General features: G+C 39.3%; 1 protein-coding gene across 1 annotated transcript in view; it reads left to right on the top strand.

Annotated features, from left to right (window-relative positions):
- TMTC1 (transmembrane and tetratricopeptide repeat containing 1) overlaps positions 1–18,880 on the top strand; it is a 260,798-nt gene that overhangs the window by 228,892 nt on the left and 13,026 nt on the right. Inside the window, exons 13-14 of the mRNA XM_023514731.1 lie at positions 4,269–4,377; positions 17,180–17,282. Of these exons, the coding sequence (XP_023370499.1) occupies positions 4,269–4,377; positions 17,180–17,282 (212 nt within the window). The remainder of the gene's footprint in view (positions 1–4,268; positions 4,378–17,179; positions 17,283–18,880) is intronic.

Raw genomic sequence — 18,880 nt, 5'->3', positions numbered from 1 at the left:
AAAAAAAAAAAAGAAAGGAAAGAAAAAAATGAGTTAATAAAAGCCAAAACATACATAGTGCCTGTCATGTACCTGAGACACACGGGGGTCAGATAATTTACCTAAGGAAACAGAGCCAATAAATGCTAGAGGTAGAATCAAAACCCAGAACCCTGACTTTGGGATCTGTACTTTGAACTCTAATTTTTTTTAAGTGTGTTCTGTTGTTTAGTAGCCTTAAGCTGGGCCATTTAAAGAAGATGTGACTGGGGGACCAGAGTTTATTAGAGGGGATGGAAAAGCCATCTGTGAAGTGGTATAACAAGGACAGCAGGCTGAGAGGCACAAGACTTCATGCAAGGCCTTCCTTTTTGTTTGGACCCAGGACAAATCATGGAAGTCCCTTCCGAGTCTCAGTTTCTGCTACTGTAAATTGAGAGATTGGATTATATCCATAATTCTCAAATCTGGGTGGTTGACATATTCATATAGAGAGTTTAGGAGGCCCAACCTCAGAGCGCTGGGGTTTTTTAAAAAAGCATCCCAGGCTGTTTTAAGGTAAGGGGAGGGTAGACAGTCAGTGGAGTGGACACTCTCTTGTGCTCTGCAGAATAGATGCCCCAGGCCACTGGTCTTGCTGGGACAGTGGGCATCAGGGTATGTTTGGAATGTTGGTCAGAACCATGTTGTAGAGGGCGTTAGTCTATCTTTAGGTAGTTGGGCATGAATGAAGATTTTTATATAAAAAGCTTTTAAAAGCAGTGTTCTAAAAAACTGTCTTTCTACTGTCCATGCGTATTCATAGCAGAAAGAGAACTAAAAGCAGATGTGAGAACTGTGGCTGTGAACTAAGGTGTTAGCAAAGAAAACCGAGTCAGGTGTGCTCTGGATGCCACCCATCCAAGTGCACTATAGAACTATTTTTAATAGAACTCATTTGAATAGTCCTAAGTTTCCATTATAACTGATAGGAGTTATGACAGATGAAAACCATTAAATCATTGCTACCAAAATAGTGTCTGTTTATTAATTTGGGATAATTATCAGAGAAGCAGGTACCGTAATGTGGAGATGAGAAAGGAATGCTACTCAAATCCGAAACAGTTTCAAATGAAGTTTTGTTCTCACATGGTCATCTCTTCTCATATAACCAGGGAAGTTTTCATGTAGATGAATTATCTGCTGTAAGTTATTGTGTTGAAACCTAGGGTGACCAGACGTCCCGCTTTTGGCGGGACAGTCTCACTTTTCAACAATTTGTCCCACTTCCCGTGGTGTTTTAACAAAGTCTCGATTTTTGGAAAGAATTCATGAACGGGCAGAAGAACAAGAAGGGAATATATGGTTTTTGGCTGCCATGTGGCTATTTCGCCAGAATATGAGTTTTATATTATTTTTGTTAATTTTATAATGTTAAACTGTAATAATAACAAATAATTGCTGAGAAGTGATTATCAAGAACTGCTTATCAAAGTTTGCATTGTTGTCAGGCCCTACCCTGTCCCGTCCAGCCCCCTGGCCATGTTGTCCCGCCTTACCGATGTTAAAATCTGGTCAACCTATGGAAACCATACGTATTTCATAATCTCCCACCAAAGAGGATTGAACAAGAGAGACTATGGAAGAAATCGCCTCTCTATTCCGAAACTCCCTTTCAGAAACAAGAAGGCCACCATTGAGCACCTCCTTGGGGTTTCTTTAAGAAGCATTTTAAAATATCTGCCAAGAAGGCATATGGTGCCTGCTAGCCTGACCCTTAAACCTTCCAAGCAAAAGCAGGATAATACAAGCGTCCAGAGCCAGGAGGAAATGTCCTCTCTGCCCAAGTCTTGTAATACATACTAAACTAATTACATGAAGAGATGTTGTTCTTAAAGCCTGTTAGTCCCTGGAGGCATTTTTAGAGATAACTTTTTTTTAGGTAAAGAATGTGAGTTCCCTGTGAATAACTTTAATGATTAACTTTTCCACTGTGTCACGTGAATGTTAATGGACAATCTCCAGTATTTAGATTCATAGACTGTGTTAAGTGGTAATTAATCTCACTGAGTTCGTGTGTAAAAGGTCGAACTTTTCATTCTGGATGTGAGCCGTGACAAATGAAAACCATTAAATCATTGCTATCAAATTGTTGTGGGTGTTTTTTTTTCCCCTGCTGATTTTGAAAAATATCCAAGCTAAGTTATGTCCCAAAGGACTTAATTCTCAGCCTTCATTTCCTAAGTCCACATCTTTCTTTTGGACTTTCGGGGAGATTTCCAAATTAATGTTAATAAAGATTCATGAAATTCTTGGAGGAAGAGTTCTGCTAACCATAAAATCATTAGTCAAATAACTAGAATTAAAAAATACATGTTCATTCAAAAAAAAAGTGCCAGTGGAAGAATTTCTTTAAGGTATATTTTTGAATATAAACTTAAGTATATATGAACACCGTGGACTTCCATGGAGTCCTGCAAATGTGCTTTAAATGTGTGTTAAGTAATGAATTAACAATAAAAAACTAAGGGAGCTGTATGCAAGCGTACTATACCCATGCAACTTCCACATTACAAAAATGTTGCACCTGTTCTCAAGGACAGACCTTTGCATGTAGAGGAGCCCATTAGGAGTGAGTTAGACCCTAATACGGAAAGGATAGTATGGATAGCCACTTCCCTTGAGAAATAATAGCTAAGCATCTAACACATAACAGACAATGATAAATATTTAATTGAATTATTAAATCCAATGTCTGTGTTGGAAACATGGCTTTATTTTCAAGGTCTATGATAGAATACTCCCTTCTAAGTGAAATTGCCTGGTTTACAAACTGCCTCTGGCAATTACGAACTCCAACTTGTGGAGTCAACATTAGTTTTCCCTCTACGACGTCACTTCTTCCTACAGAAACTGGAGCAGTAGGGGGACTTTTATCAGGAGCTGTTCTCGGCTGCCTTTGACAATTCATGGAGCAGTTTTGCGGCAATCTCAGTGTGTATGCAGATCACCTGGGCGTCTTGGAAACTGCAGGATCTGATTCAGTAGGCCTGGATGGAGTCTGAGACAGTCTCCATTTCTAATATCTTCCAGTTGATATTGGTGAAGCTGGTCTATGAGTCACACTTTGAGTAGCAAGATCATAAGAGCTGGATTTCTAAGTAATTTGCTATGATGCCAGAACACTCCAAAGGCTGATGATGTGAACACAGATGAGTCACTTGACTTTTCAGAATCCAAATTTTCTCATTGGAAAAAATAAGCATAACAATAAGGAAACAATATCCACTGTGTGGGATTGTTGTGAGAATTAATGTTATATGATAAGTTATGAGAGCATATGGGTATAATTACTGCTAAAAGAAGCACACAGCTCCTTTGGTACCTGGTAAAGATGGGGGCAGTAGGCTATGTGCTTTCTATACGTCAAAAAATTACTAGTCTTCCTTCCACTTTTTCTTTTGCCAATTACAATGTCTAGTACTTAACAAGAGATCTTGGTGGAATTGTATTAGTAGCAAAGTTGATCACTGCCAAGTGTACATTTTTGGTCTCAAAGATACTAATATTAGGATAATGACCCAATGTCTAACTTTGGCCATAACAGGAAAGAGAACATTCACCCAAGAAAAGGGTAATAACCTTGGGCCTTGAGCCCTCTTTAAGCCGTGCTCCCATCATCGCTGGGAGAAGACTCTGATGAAGAAGACAAAACCATCTCAACTTTCAACAAAAATATGATATAAAATAGCTCATTATTCTTTCCTATCCAGTCATCACAGTAGTTTCTAATTTCATAAATTATGTATGAAATTTTCCTCTCTTAGATACAAAACCAAACATTAGCATTGGCAGTTTGGCCTGGCTCGTCCCTGGTAGGCTGGGGAGCTCAGCCTGCCGTGGTGTGACTAGTTCTGCAGGGGCCCAAATCGTGTTCCACATCCCTGCAGGTGGCTTCCATGTCACCCAGGTGATTTCCCACCAAATTCCTCTCCTGACGGTCAAGTTGCTTGTTAACAAACTTGCAAACTAGCGAATGAAACTGTCAAAGTGCACAGCAGGAAATAGAAGGCAGAAAAATCAGGGAACGGCCTGCTGCACCATTTCCATCTTCACAACTCTCTCCACTGAGAATTCAGAGACAGAAAGTAACTTAGCATCTTGGGACGGTCTAGTTTAATTCGTGTGTGATCAAATTCAGAGTGGAATCAGCTAGCCTTTGCTAAAAGAAATGAGGTTTTAAAGTCTAATCAAAAGATTTGAGCAAGGTGTTATTAAAAGATGCTCTCCCCTTCTCTAACTATTTACAGGTCCCAGGAGAAAAAAGAAGAAGCCATCAGCTTACTGAAGGATTCCATTAAATACGGGCCAGAGTTTGCAGATGCCTATTCAAGCTTAGCTTCATTACTGGCCGAGCAGGTAATTGTTTCTGTTTAATTTCACACAGTATTGTTTTCAAATGTTACTGTTGTGTATACAAATTAATGTTGCACTAATTGATTAGGGACTCAGGATTTAATTTGTAAGCTCCTAGTGGACCGCTCATCTGTCTGTCAGTTTCCTTTTTCAACTGAAATTACAAGCAGCCTGGTCTTCTCAGTTCAGTATTTTCTGTGTACGATCGGTGGCCTTTCGACAAAGATGGCCCAATTATCACAACGGATGTAGTCCCTGTCACTTTGGGACGAAGTCCGTCAAGAACAACGCATGATACTTTCTGTTTTTATTACTACTTACTGGTGATATTTTTCTAGTGAATTGCTAATTGACTAAGATCCGTAAACTCAATATGGGGATGATTACTGATAATCCTATAGATCCCATCTTAAGGAATACCTGTTAGAATATTACAGAGGCTTGTAGGATGGGTTCCAAGAGAAAGTTTCTCATAGCATGAAACAGACATGTGTTTTAAATACGTTCCTTCTTTTCACTTGTGTCTGAGTGACCGAGGGCCATTTTTCAGAGTCCTGGATGCATGCTCCCCCGCTATGGGAGAACAGATCTAAGTTGTCTTTTCTCTAAATTTATAATGTCGTGTTGACACACAGAAGTGCCCTTGATAGGCACTAGATTTTGCTATTACAGAATTGCCAGATTGTCTTTAAAATCAAACTCAACATCTTTGTAAGATGCCCTGCAGCCTTCCCTTGGCTTCAAGGTAATAAATAATTCGATACTGCATGTCAGTTATATAAGGAGTAATTTGCATTAAAAAAAAACTTTAGAGGTTTCATCAAGAAGCAAAATTAGGACATTCTATGAATATTTATGTGACAGAAATTATAAATCTGGTTCTCTTGGTCTAATTCTCTGTGTAATATGAGTGAGCTTTAGACAAAAGCACCTGTCTAATCCCCCATGTAGTCTAAGTGGGCTTTAGACAAAAACCCCTAAATGCAAGTTTTAGGACATCTTTTAAGCTAAAATGATCATGGTCGTGTTCCCTGGTGTACAGCGGTAGTCCTCTGCTGTGTTGGGCCTATGCTGAAGCAGGCACAGTAGGTTTTCTGAAGACAAGATCGGCTCTGTCGATCAGTATTGCATTGCCTCACCCCACCCTGGCTGCTTGATTTCCATCAGACCCTGGCCTGCCTCTGCCTGGCGGTGAGACATACCAGGCAGGCTTCTCTCGTTCCTGGAGCCTTTGTCCAGCTGTTCCTGCAGCCCTTCTCTCCCAGGTACCTTAGAGATTCGTGGACATCTCATATCACGCTGCTTTCTGCTCAGATGTTATCATATCAGAGAGGTCTCCAGTGATGACCCTTGGCAGACAGCAGCCTCCCACTGCCTGTCTTGTTCTGTATCACTGTGTTCTGCCTTAATCTTTTCCACAGAATTTATCAACATCAACATCAACATTTGTTTGTGGTCTTTCTACCACCACTAGAATATCCGACTCCATGAGAATGGCTATTTGTTTTATTCATCTGAATACATGATGAATATGAAAAATGATCGAGATGTTTTTATCTTATTTTCATTGTATTTGAAAAATGATCGAGATATTTAATGGCCTTGAAACTTGTCTTAGTCCATTCTGTAGCATCTTTGCATTCATCCCTACTGCGACCAAATTTCATAGCAGGTGGAAGTTTAAAATGGACACCGTGTATAGCTTTTCCTCAGTCATGTTGCGGACGCATCAGGTAGTTTATTTTTAAACTCAGTTACTTGATAAATTTAATTTTTATGAGCTGCAGTGGCAACATGCTATGAACTTATAGTTGAAGTTTTGAATGATTTTTCGGAAAAATAAATCCGGACCAGGACCATGATCTTTTCTTACATATCAGGGTCACACCTTTTAGCAGTCTTTCCTATTCCAGATGTAAATGTCAAATGCTATGAGATGAAAGAATGTAATTGACAAACCAAAAGGTTCATTCTCCTGCCCCTTTGGGTGGTTGCTTGTAGCATGAAAGAGATGGAGCAGCTGTTGGCCATAACTCAGGATGTCCTTCCCCTCTCTGACTTTCAGATCTTATCTTCATGTTTTAAATTCTTTAGTAATAAAAGAACACTTTAAATGTACAAGCACGTCACAAACCATTGGAGAATAAGACACCTTCACATTCTCTGGTGGCAAATGAATTTATTTCTTGGTGATACAACTTTATTTAACCCTATCCTAGCACTTCAAACCCCTGGAGCAGTGTTTACAAACCTTGGTCAGCCCGTATGTAACACACCATGACACCTTCCCCTACTTAAGCAGGTCAGATTCCCTTGTCACCATCTATCCATGTCCACAGCTAGCTGGTCATAGGATAATCTCATGCTAAAAACCTCTCCCCCATAGTCAGCTGAAATCACTCACTTTGCAGGCAGTTTTTCAGAATCTGGACAAATGGTTCATTCTGTATTTAATTTCGAGATTGTTGTATCAGCCTGAAATTTCAGCTTTTGTAGAACTTTTCATCTTTTTTTCTTCCGCCATGTACTGTTTTAACTATCTTTTCCAGCTGTTTCAGTTGGCAGCTTTGGTAAGAATAGCTTCTAGTTAAATAACTAGTTTGTTGTCGTGGATTTTTAAAAAAGTTATGGAGGTCAGTAGCAGACAGGAAGCCCTACCACCAGAACCTTCTCTCCAAGTTGACTTTTATCTTACTCAGGACTCTTTGGGTCAAGTTATTCAACCATCCGTTAATATATCAGATTCTATCATCATCTAACTCACTCTGCTCAGTCTTGTCTGCGAGATGTTCTGAGACACTTTGTCAGACACCTGCTGAAATCCGTCCCTGATAGAAGGTTGTGAGTCCTTCAGAGAAGAAAACAAGGTACATCCAGGGTGTCTTGCTCTCACCGTGAGCATCCTGCTGCTTGGGGACACCAAGTCCTATCCTCAATGCCTGCAGAACCATGACTGTAATCATCTCTTACAGGATTTGTCTGGAACCAATATTGTGTTCTTTACTCTGTTGGAACCCGAAGGAGGCAAGTTAGTCTGTTTGAATAAAGTGGAGTATTTAGAAATTTGAAAAATAGATTAATACGTTGAAAAGACATCATATGGTGGAGCATATCAGGGCCCATAATGGAGCCCAAGGTTGAAACTGATAGCTAGTGGGAGGCAAAGGGAACTGTGTGAGGAGAGGGTTTTAAAACACGCGAGGAAGAAAATCTTGTGGAAATATAGGTGGCATTTCAGAGGAGCCTTTTTAGAAGATGGCTTCTAGTGTAAGCAGTTGAGAGGGAGAAAGTGAGCAAATGGATATACTACTATTGTGGGAAAAGATTCCCTTCGTACTTAGTGATTGTCAGGATGTAAAGGAGGAAAAGAACAAGAGAAAATTAAGAACTTGAGGGTCGAGTGCTTAGAGGACTAAGAGGATTCATGGCCGCTGCCAGCCGTGAGGCAGTCAGGGAGAAGCAATTTTTTAGGAAAGGAGTAAGGTCAGGCTCAGCATTTTTCCCAGTTACGTAACACAGATAAATAATGGAAAATGTGAAAAATCAGAGAAAATAAAATATGCCCTTCACCCACACTACAATACAGTATCTAGAAATATCTACTACAATATGTAGAAACAACAAATATTACTTTTAATATCATGTGGGTCTTTTTGATATATTTATGTTGTTTCCATACGTGTTTACCTGGAGTTTATATCCTGTTCTTTTCAGCCATAATTAAATTATACCTAATAGTATATGTTTTTTCATAGTGCTAAGTGGCCATAATGAATACCATTTTATGGACTGCTTACTGGTTTATTAAAATGATACAGTACAAGTTACATGATGATATCTCGACTAACTATTGAGTCATTTTGATTTTTTTCTTTCTTTTTTCATTTTGAGGCAGTCAACAAACTTCTTGGGGCTTTCTTTTAAATAATATTTTGAATCATTTCCTAATGATACATTCCTAAAAGTAGAATTTCCGTGTCAAACAATATTAACATGTTTCATGACCTTTGAGACATGTTACTACATTGTTTTCCAAAAAGACAGTGCCAATCACTCTGCCACTAGCAGTATACAACCTATAAGCCTTGAATGTTAGTGGAATATTTAACTGAAAATGGGATATGGGCAGATGACAGCAAGAGAGATCAGGGCTAGAAAGACCAAGTTAGGACTTGAAATGAATGAAACCATATCATGAACAGGTACTTTGGTTTAGGGGGAAATGAAGAACGGTGTAGGAGTAAAAAAAAAAAAGTGAGGAAATACAAATAACCAGTGACAGACCCAAACTGAGCCCTGGTCTCTGGACTGCTCACCCACTGCCCTTTCACTGTGTGATACTGGGTTCCCATGAACAGACTGGTAATGGACTTAGTTAATGAGGTTGAGTACAGAAGGGGCAGACAAGGAGAAAAGAAGGGATAGAGGGAGCGTAGGAGGATGAGTTGTCGTATGGAGTTAGATACAGAAAAATATCCTCAAGAAGACTAGGGCCCCTCTTGGTCTCCTGCGTCAAAGAAGTCTCAAAAACTGAGAACAGGAAATAATCTCTTGGCTCCAAAGTCGGGGTGGTCTCAGGGTTGCTTTGCTTCCCTGGTTCTCCATTAGCATTCAGAACTGGCTGTGTTCCAGCTTCACAGATAGGACTGTAAACATTTATAAGCCCACAATCATTTTTAACCAGTCTGTTCTTGCCTGGATTATATAGCTTTGCGTTGTAGTAACAGGAGAGGAAATAAAATTAACATTGTTTATGACGCTGACCACTATAAATTATTACTGGCCCCAGGTTTATAGCCTGTTGAAAAACTCAATTAATATGATGGCACTTAATAAAATAGTTTTCTTTCATGTATTTTGAGATATGACTTCATCTAATATAAGAGTATAAAGAAAATTGAAATAATAAAATACAAGTTAGAACTATAGATAAAATTAGAGACCCAGAGTCAATTTGTCTCCTTCAACAAATGCCATCTTTTGGGTAGATTCAGGCATGCCTGCTGCTTCCTATGTGGCTAAGTCAACTTGGAACTAGAGCCTGACTTAAGAATTCATTGATTTAATTATCTGAGGATGAGTGTAGCAGCTCAGGCCTATAATCTTAGCATTCTGGGAGGCTGAGGCAGATGGATTGCCTGAGCTGAGGAGTTCAAGACCAGCCTGAGCAAAAGCAAGGCCCTATCTCTACTAAAAATAGAAAAACTAGCTGGGCATTATAGCAGGCACTTGTAGTCTCAGCTACGTGGAAGGCTGAGGCAGGAGGATTGCTTGAGTTTGAGGTTGCTGTGAGCTGTGATAATATCACAGCACTCTACGCAGGTCACAGAGTCAGACTTTATCTCAAAAAGAAAAAAAAATTACTTAACATATATTTGTTGAGCATCTCTGTAATACCACCAAGCACCAGAGATTGTTTGTGTAGCAAGGTATGTGCCTTACCCTCATGGAGTGTAAGTTAGAAGGGAGGCTGCCCCCAAGCAAAGATTCACATCTCTCTTCTTGATATTTAACATGAGTGTGACACATGGACAAAGTAAAAGTCCCAGTGGGAATGTCAAGGGGACCTGACCTAATGTGGGAAAGAGATGTGTGGGGAGTAGGGTTGTTGCTAAAGGGTGAGATATAATCTGACACCTGAAAAACTCACAGAAACCAAATAGATAAAAATGAAAGGAAAATCTTTCTGGCCAGAAACATTAGGGACAAGTAGGGAGCATCCTCTGATAGAAGGAAAGTCAAGTACCCAGAGATAGATGTAGAGAACAAGGCAAATGGCTTAAGAAAAGTCTAGAGAAGCAGGACCCCACAGTTATATGCAAATTGGTTTCCCCCCTTTTCCTGGTCCTGTGACCACATTATACCTTCTCGGTTTGTACTCTTTTCCTTTAGCATTTTTTAAAACTATTCTTGGCATTCTGTCTTTAAAGTATTTATTTCTCTTTTGCTAACATTGTCACAGAGTGGTGTCGACCACACACTCCTGGGAGATGAGCAAATCCAGAATTAGAAACTACCTACCATTTTCTGGGTAGCAAGGAATACCAAGTTAATTGATTTGTTTCAGTTGGATGTGAAAGAGTATTACACATCAAATATTAATGGCATGTTTCTAATAAATATTTATGTTGAGGACTTAGGGATGGAGGAACTGTCTTGCCAAGAAAATAAAAGCAAAGAAGAAGGTGAGAAGGCAGCCATCTCTCTTCTATCTTTGGAGCTCCTGTGTCTTGAGTAGTTTCTTTGAGGAGTCGTTGACGTGCGTTTAAAGATCTGTCAGTCCTTACCTTCCCAGGTTTGCAATAAGAAACAAAGTCAGGCAGGAAGATACCTGATGATTCCCCGTGCTTACGGATAAAAGTGGAAGTGTACTTCTAGAAAGTAGTCTGGGCACTTGACCTTGATGTTGGTGCATGAGGACAACTTTTTCTCTATTGCTCCTTCACCACTTTGTAATGAAGACCATCTTCTACCCCCTCCTTACAGCAAGTACACATTGTTAGGGGAGATTCACTAAGCCAAGTGTTCATTCACAAAGTCTTGACTGGGGGACCCCTGGAGTCCATGAAGGTCTATGCAGTTTTCCTAATAATTCTAATGAGTAATTTGCCTTTTTCACTCTCATGCTGTTATGAATGCAGAATAATTTTCTAGGGGCTACGTGATGTATCCACAATTATGAAAAGGCTTTCGAAATACTCCCACCTTTTCTAACTAAATATCTGTGTGAGGCCAGGTTTTCTTTACACGCACCAATGGAAAGATCACATAAAAACAAATTGAGCACAAAAGTAGATATGAGAATCCCGGTAGCTCCTATTAAGTCAGATGTTAACAAGATTTATAAAAATATAAATTAGGGCCACTATTCTCACAAATTTTTTCACTTTGAAGAGTATTTTTCATATAAAGATGTTATGTATAGCTGAGTTTATTATTACTATTTTAAATAAGGTGATAAGTATTTTAGAAGAGTTCTCAGCTTCTTTCCTGAATGTGGTAAATATTGATAGATCTAGCCCACGGAAACGAAAGCTCTTTGGGAGTCTAGGTAATTTGTAGAGTTCAACATTTGTTTTTACCTGGATAGAGCTAAAGAACATTCTTCTAAAGTATCACAAAAATGGAAGAGCAAGTATCCAATGTACTCAATCCTCATAGGAGACCAAGATAACCACCCTCACAAGAAAGAAAACACAATTAAGCCCAAGTAGGGGGGAGGAGAGACGGGACAGGGGACAGGGGAGAAGAGCCGCACGTTGGTAAACTCTCACCTAAAGGACACAGTGGACGGGTGTACAGCACACCCCTGGCTAAAGGGCTCAACTACAACTTGAACTTTACCTAACAAATGCAAATAATGGAACCCCATCATTTGTACCCTCACATTAATCTGAATTTTTTTTAAAGGGGTCCTACAATGAACAAGTTTGAGAACGGCTGTATTAAGTCAATGACCATCTGTCATTTGGGTTGCTGCAACCTGAGCTGTAAAGAAAGTTTTCCAAACCTATCAGTTGGCCCAAGAGAGTAAGTTACAGTCAAGGGTCCTTTTTCAAGACGTCTATTTTCTCCTTTCTTGAGGCAAAAAGTGTGCCATTTGGGGTAATTACAGCTTATGGAAGTGGGGAGGTGACCACGTTTTATCTCTCCCCCAAGGCCAGTTTTATTTCCACCCCACTGAAAATGCTTTGAGTCTTGGAGAGGAGCCTGTGGCTGCCTGCTGCCCATTTTTAACCACTGCCCTCGAAGGCCAATTTCACGCTGAGGCCACGGTTCACTGGGGACCCTGGCAAACAGCAGACCGTATTATCTGTCAGAACCATTCTCTGGGTCACAAATATTTTTAATTAACATTGTCCTGTAAATAGCATATATTCATTTCCTCTGGAAGTCACAAGTCCGTGGAGACTGGGAAGGACCAGGCTGTAGTTCAGGACTTCTAGCCAGAGGAGGTAAATGGAAAGGAGGACTTGAAATTGAGCTTCAGGGATGCGGTAAGGCTGCGATTTAAGATAAATGCCTTGCCCTTCCGGAGAAGGTAGAATTTATGGTAAGCACCTATGTAGTATTTTTCTTTCATAGTAGTGGTTCTCCTTTATTTTTTCATAGTTGGAATTAATCATTCCTTGAAATTGAGAGTCAAGGGAGGGGGAAAAAAGGATATTGAAGACATCGTCACCGAGCCTGAAACTGCCGTCCAGGGTACAGGGCTGCAGGGCTGGGATTATCTGCTCTCCGCATGCATGATCTTTTAAATGTCATTTCATCTCTGGATTTTGAAAATTGCATTTCCAGTGGAAACTGAGCTCATAGACCCGAAAATAAAAGAAAGCGCTCTCAGATGAAAAAATTAACCTCTTTGCTTATTTTGGAGCAGCAAGAAAGTAAGAAAAGGTCAAATCAGGGCACAGAAAATAGTCATTCCACATTCAAACTGTTACTTACTGTTGTGTTTGACTTCAGCAAGTGAGACTGTGAGGGCATTGATTTATTCCTTTTGGGAAACACACCTTCAACTTACCAGTTTGGATATAAAGATGTTTGTCAGGTCTCAAGTAGCCACAGGTTATTTTTGAAACACGTATTTGTTACACAGCTGCTGAAGTTAATAGTACCCAGTGTCCTCGGGCCTTTGGGAATGTGACAGGTGTGGAGTATTTATGTGCCCCAAGGTCTAGGTGCCACTCTTGGTCTCCCAAGTGCCTTGTGCTTCCTCTCCCAGGGCACTGACGTGCTACATTGTTGCCTGCTTGTCCGAATTCTACTCAGTTGTCTGGCAAGGTTGGGATCATGGCTCTCCTTCACTGTTCTCTTTTCTGCTGTCTACATGGCACCCCTGGGATGTTAAGTATAGTCTGAGACAGATTCTTTCTCATGAGTCTCCCCTCTACCAGGGAATAAAGGCTTTTGCTTCATAAAAGCTTTTAATTACCACTTTGGCCAAATGAATATTACCTTACGGTGACCTGTCATCCTCTATTTTGATTGTTTTTAAACCTTTGACATCTTTGACAGGCTTCTCAAAATCACATCTCGAATTCAAACTTAAGTCTTTGACCTCAGACTAAGTTTAGTATGCTACAGGGGGCCACTCCAGCATCTAAAAGAAAGATAATAACTTGGTTTATTTGATAAGATACGTGAGAAGCATTGTCGAATAAAAAGCGATGTTTAACTTTCTAGTTATATTTTTATGGATATGTCGTTAACAGGTGTTCCAAATCGTGTGAGATTTCTAAAATTCTGATATGTATTGGTATTGTATCAGTCATAATTGTGGTTATTATGATAACTTACTAGAGACTACTGAAACAACCAAATGTCCTTGTTAATTTTATCTTTAACTATGACCATGTTAAGTCTTTTCTAGAGTTAATTGCGTAATTCTGATACATTTTCTAAATGCTTTTTATAAGCAAGTAAAATCCTACAGTGTTACGTCTTCAGGGAGGCTCACAGAAATATGGGAAAGTATCCCAACAGACATTCTCGAATACGGTTTCTGGTAACTTAAGATCATATCATGTGGACTAGGTAAGAATTCCCAAAACTGATGAACAGATTCTACTACAAAGACTATGATTATAGAACAGACCTTTTTTAATTCTCTTGCTAAACTTGTGCTAGATGATAAAATTACTCTAGATGACCTACTGGCCAAACAGAAAAACATCTGTACAGTTATAGTTATGATTTGTCACAAATACATAAATACACTGAGTATAATGGAGATTCAGTTATAGGAAGTTAATAAAGAGACTATTTGGTTACAGTGCGTAGACGCTGTCTGGCTCATTGTTTGAACAATATTTAATTTTAGTTGGTTTGTTTTATGGAGACCCTAACTAAGGAGTATCTCCGAACTCTTGATATTATCCTCCTGCTAGTCAGAGTATTCTCCCTGGTACACTATAGTCTCTCAAAAGTTTTAACTGTTTGCATACAGCAATCCATAAAATGTCAGTGGTCTCTCTTCAATTGAAATGACAGAAACTCAAATGCAGGTGTTATCATAGAAACACCATGACCAATAAATGACATACTGGGTCTAAAATGTCAAAATAATGATAACTGAAAGTTGCTTTAAAGCCCTAAATGTTGATCACGTTCTCACCTAAGTAAAAACCTGACCAAAAGGGGGAAATTGTGAAGTTGTGAGAGGCCATTATTGTAGACCTAGCTCAAGCATTAGGCCCTAACACAACAGACCAGGCCACACCAAAGTAGAGGCACAGAGTCACAGACCCCAAAGGTGACATAATCGAAACAAAACCAAGAACCAGAAAACAAATAAACTCTAAAATAGACCAGGTTTTTTTTTTTTTTCCTATCCTAAAAACAAGAGAGTCCAACATAGAGAGGTTCCTTCTACTGGACCCCTTACAAAAGAATAACCTGAGTTCTCACCTTACCAAATCCACTTGCTTTTTCCTAGTGAGACTTAAGACCAAGTAAGTACCTTTATGGTAGTGTTAGAGTGACATCAGTGCCTCAATTTTGAGAGGTCGACTAAAAGGGGAATTGTTAAGTTCAGCCTATAGCTGCCTCTTTACGTATTTCAAACTCAGCCTAAAGTTTTCTCTCCATGTAACGAACCGTAACCTAACCGTGTGCGTGAGTAGACCTTCCTCTACCAACACTGAGTTTCAGCCTATTAAAGGTGGCCAACTGTTCAAACTGTTTAAGGCAGACACCAAGCTGCAACCAGTTCAGCTGTTTCTGCACCAAACTTGCATTTTCTATACTCACTTGCTTTCTTTCTTTTTTTTTTCCCCCCATAAATCTTTTCTGACCATGTGGTAGCAGCCGTCTTTCTGAACCTATTCTGATTCCAGGAGCTGCCCAATTTATGAATTGTTCTTTGCTCAATTGAACTCTGTTAAATTTAATTTGTCTAAATGATGGCGTTTATGAAATATTTTTTAAGGAACAGATAGATAGATGGATATCCAAACATGTAAATGTTTCTTTTTCTGTCAGAGTCATCTTTGTCTATTTCTAGAAATACCACTGAACACTTTTATTCAAAGTTCCACATAAAATAGAAAATTGGATGCTGTAAAGACACAAAGATGGCAGTGTTAACAGTAACACTAGTCAAAGAGTAACCTAGGCAACTCTAGATTTTCGGGAACTGATTAGTGAGTTAAGGATTATTCTGGCTATGCTTTCTCTGGTTTTCTCTAAGACAGTAAGTATTTATGGGTTTTATATCAGAAGGTGATTAAGAAAAAGTAAAATAGAAAACACCTGAGTAAGTTAGTTATTTCCCATATAGAGTTACTTGGAGAGGAACTTGAAATTGTCAAATAAAATGTCACTCAGATGTGGTCACGATGTCTGAGGTAGCCACAGAAACAGCTCTCAGTCACTGGGGTTCAAAGGTATACTGTTAAGGGTATCTTCATAAAGCTTCTCAAGAGATTGAAAGGAAATATTTTGAGATTTTTTTTTAAATTCATCTTTAACTTTTTGGAGTTTAACGATTTGTTGAATTTGGCAGTTAAAAAACATATTTGTAATAATATGGATTTCCATTTTTGTTGGACTGTGGATTTGTAATTCAAGTGAAAATTGCCAAATTCAAACTATACTGTGTTCCTTAATGATACTTAAACATCTGAATACACAAAGATGGCACTGGTCATCCTACAGAGGGTTAAGCATCTGTTACCTTTCTGGGTAAAATCAGATTCCAGCTTCTTGGATTACCTTTTCGCCCTCAGTGTATCTCCCACATTTTCATTCACAAGCTTTGAGGTATCATGTCGCAGACAGTTGACGCCCTGAATTCCATTTTAATGTGTCTGGTTGAATGCTCAGTAGTAGTAGTAACCTGAGATAAAGTTTGGGGAAGTGTCCCCCACGTGGAACATTTTTTTAAGCTATTTTGTACTTTATGCCAAATCATTTCCATTTGCCTGATGACTTCAGTGCAGTACTAGGAAAAGATGAAGTTGTTTACTTGTGAATAGAACGTGGGAAGCTTTGATTAATTGTTCAGATTTTCCCTGCTGTACTGTAAAAGGAAGTGTGACGTGACAGTCCGAGATACTGAAAAATGTACTGAAAGGGTCATTCTGAATTATTAAAGAGTGTTAAAGTGAATCTGGACATGAGTACAACGCAAGGGCAATTAAAAAATGGTCCGTTGGAAATGTGGCAATTGATCTGGACCTCGCCATGCGGGCGGGAGGGGACACGGAATCCTCAACCACTCAGATGAATATGGAAAGCAGCAAACAGTTTGGTGGGCTGAGAAATACTTCAGGTATGGATGGGACAAGGCATAGCCCTCTCCATCAATTACATCAACCTTCCATCCCGACTTCTCTCGAAGAATTCCCCAAACAAACCCTACAGTGTACATAAAAAGAATGCCATCTATGCAAAGGCGCCCATCAAACAAATCCCCAGATTGCCACCTCTAAAATCATCTCACTATTTTGTATCACCTGTTTTCACTTGGCAAGTTCCTGAGATGAAGGGCATCTCCTTCAAACAACTATTTTCAGGCCTTTTCCAACAGGAGGGGATGTTGTACAGGTCCTGTCTTTCCAGCTGCCCCATTTTAATAAGCATCATCTCGTTTGCCCTAAAGGAACCAAACGCAGATATGAATTGTAAGTATCCATGCCCGGTAAACACCAGCTTTGATCAGGCCGAGTAAATAGCGCTTTGTCTCAGTGCTTGTTGTAGGGTACGTGCGTAGTAATTCATTTCTGCTTTTCCTGCTTCTAATATTCAGCTTACTGCTGATTTTTTTAAAACTTCCTCACTTTTTAAAATTCTTTTTTTGAAGGAGAGATTTAAGGAAGCAGAAGAAATATACCAGGCTGGAATAAAGAACTGTCCTGACAGCTCAGATTTACACAACAACTATGGAGTTTTCTTAGTTGATTCTGGTGAGTGAAGTTAAAGAGAAACTGCTCTGTTGAGATTAGACGATACCATGTATCAAGAAAAACGGAAGGCAAGTAAGAAGGAAAATTCACGGGGCTTGGCAGGGAGCTCACACTGGTGACAGTCGTTATACCTTGGGGCTGTCATTTTCCTAAATCTTCATGGCTCAGCTCAGTAAAATCTGCCTGCTTCTTATAATCATGTCTCTAAGGAAAACTCCCCAGGTGGCAGGAAGTAGCCTTGATGTTTTAATGAGTCCCAGTCTTCTTTGAGTATCGCTTTATACATATTTATAAATCTACGATGATGAAATGTTCCCTGCAGTGATGCAGAACCTGCTTCTGAATTTGGTTACTGGCAGATGGCAAATACTTCTCTCTAACCGACTTTTTAAAAAGTGTCCAGAATTGTTTCATTGTTCCTTCTTTGATACACATTACAGACACTGCATTATTAAAATTGATACAGCGCTCCTATATGACAGGTGCTCATAAAATACGCTTACTTCATCTGACTTCATGCACAACATTACCGGGCTGGGATTCTATTTTCTTTATGATTTGTGCAGAGCTCCATACACTGTGGGCACGCCGTGAATACTTATAAGTCATGAAATTGTATTTGAATTTAATGCAAAAGCCCCACTTTGTTCTTGCTGACTACCAGACGAGCTGCCCTGCAGTAAGATTCAGTTTTAATTATTTTTCAATATGAAATGCTTGAAAGAGTTTTTGTTTTCTGGGTTTTTATTTTCTGGGATATTTGAAGCTCTTCTGTCTTATAGAATATAAATTTACATTCTGATATGCCTAGGAAACTTCTTTTATTTTTTCATGTGTAAAGTTGGTGTGGGGTGCCACCTGCTGGTTTGTTAGCCACATAATAATAAATTGTCATAAAGATAAAACCAGAAGAGCCCTCCAGTTGGCTGCTCTAACCCACTTCCTTTTCCTTCAACCATGAACAGTGCTACCCTACCCACCATCTACCTGACAACCACCAGCCACTGGCCGTGTATGACCTTGAGTCTCTTATGGTACCTCCTAGTCAAACTGATATTCAAAGCAGGTACCCTTGAGGAGGTTTCTGTGCAGCTCATAAACGTTTGGTTGCATTTGGAAATTCGGACTGCTCTCAAGTTCAGTCACTTAAACATAGTTTCACTAGCAAGCTTCTTTGGAGAACCTTTTCAGATTAAAGAGACTTGATTCTAGTTCTTGCCTTTATCCTTACTTGCCCTGGGATCTTTGCTTTCTGTAACGTGGTCATTTTATGTGTGCATGTGTATTTCAATCTCTTAAATACCAAGAGAAAGCTAAATAGCATCAAAAGGCAGCTAACTAGTATCTAAATATCTGCAAAGGTCATATAATTAAAATATTTTAAAATATATGATGTATTGGGCAAATACAAGGTAGTAGTATTATTATATTTAAAATTCCATTACATGCCATTTAAACTAAAATGTATGATTTCAAAAGAAATTTTCAAGACAGAGCTGATATATACTTGTTTAAAGCAATGCCCCAATTACTGTGTAGCAATATGGTTGAGACAGACCCTCAGAAATTGCTCCTGGACCATTCTGTTTCTGTAGTAA

Source organism: Otolemur garnettii, unplaced genomic scaffold (genome assembly GCF_000181295.1).
Source record: "Otolemur garnettii isolate 467f Iridium unplaced genomic scaffold, OtoGar3 scaffold00057, whole genome shotgun sequence".
NCBI classification, from domain to species: Eukaryota; Metazoa; Chordata; class Mammalia; order Primates; family Galagidae; genus Otolemur; species Otolemur garnettii.
The sequence above is the reverse complement of the archived record's forward strand: the minus strand, read 5'-3'. Positions and strand labels throughout refer to the sequence as shown.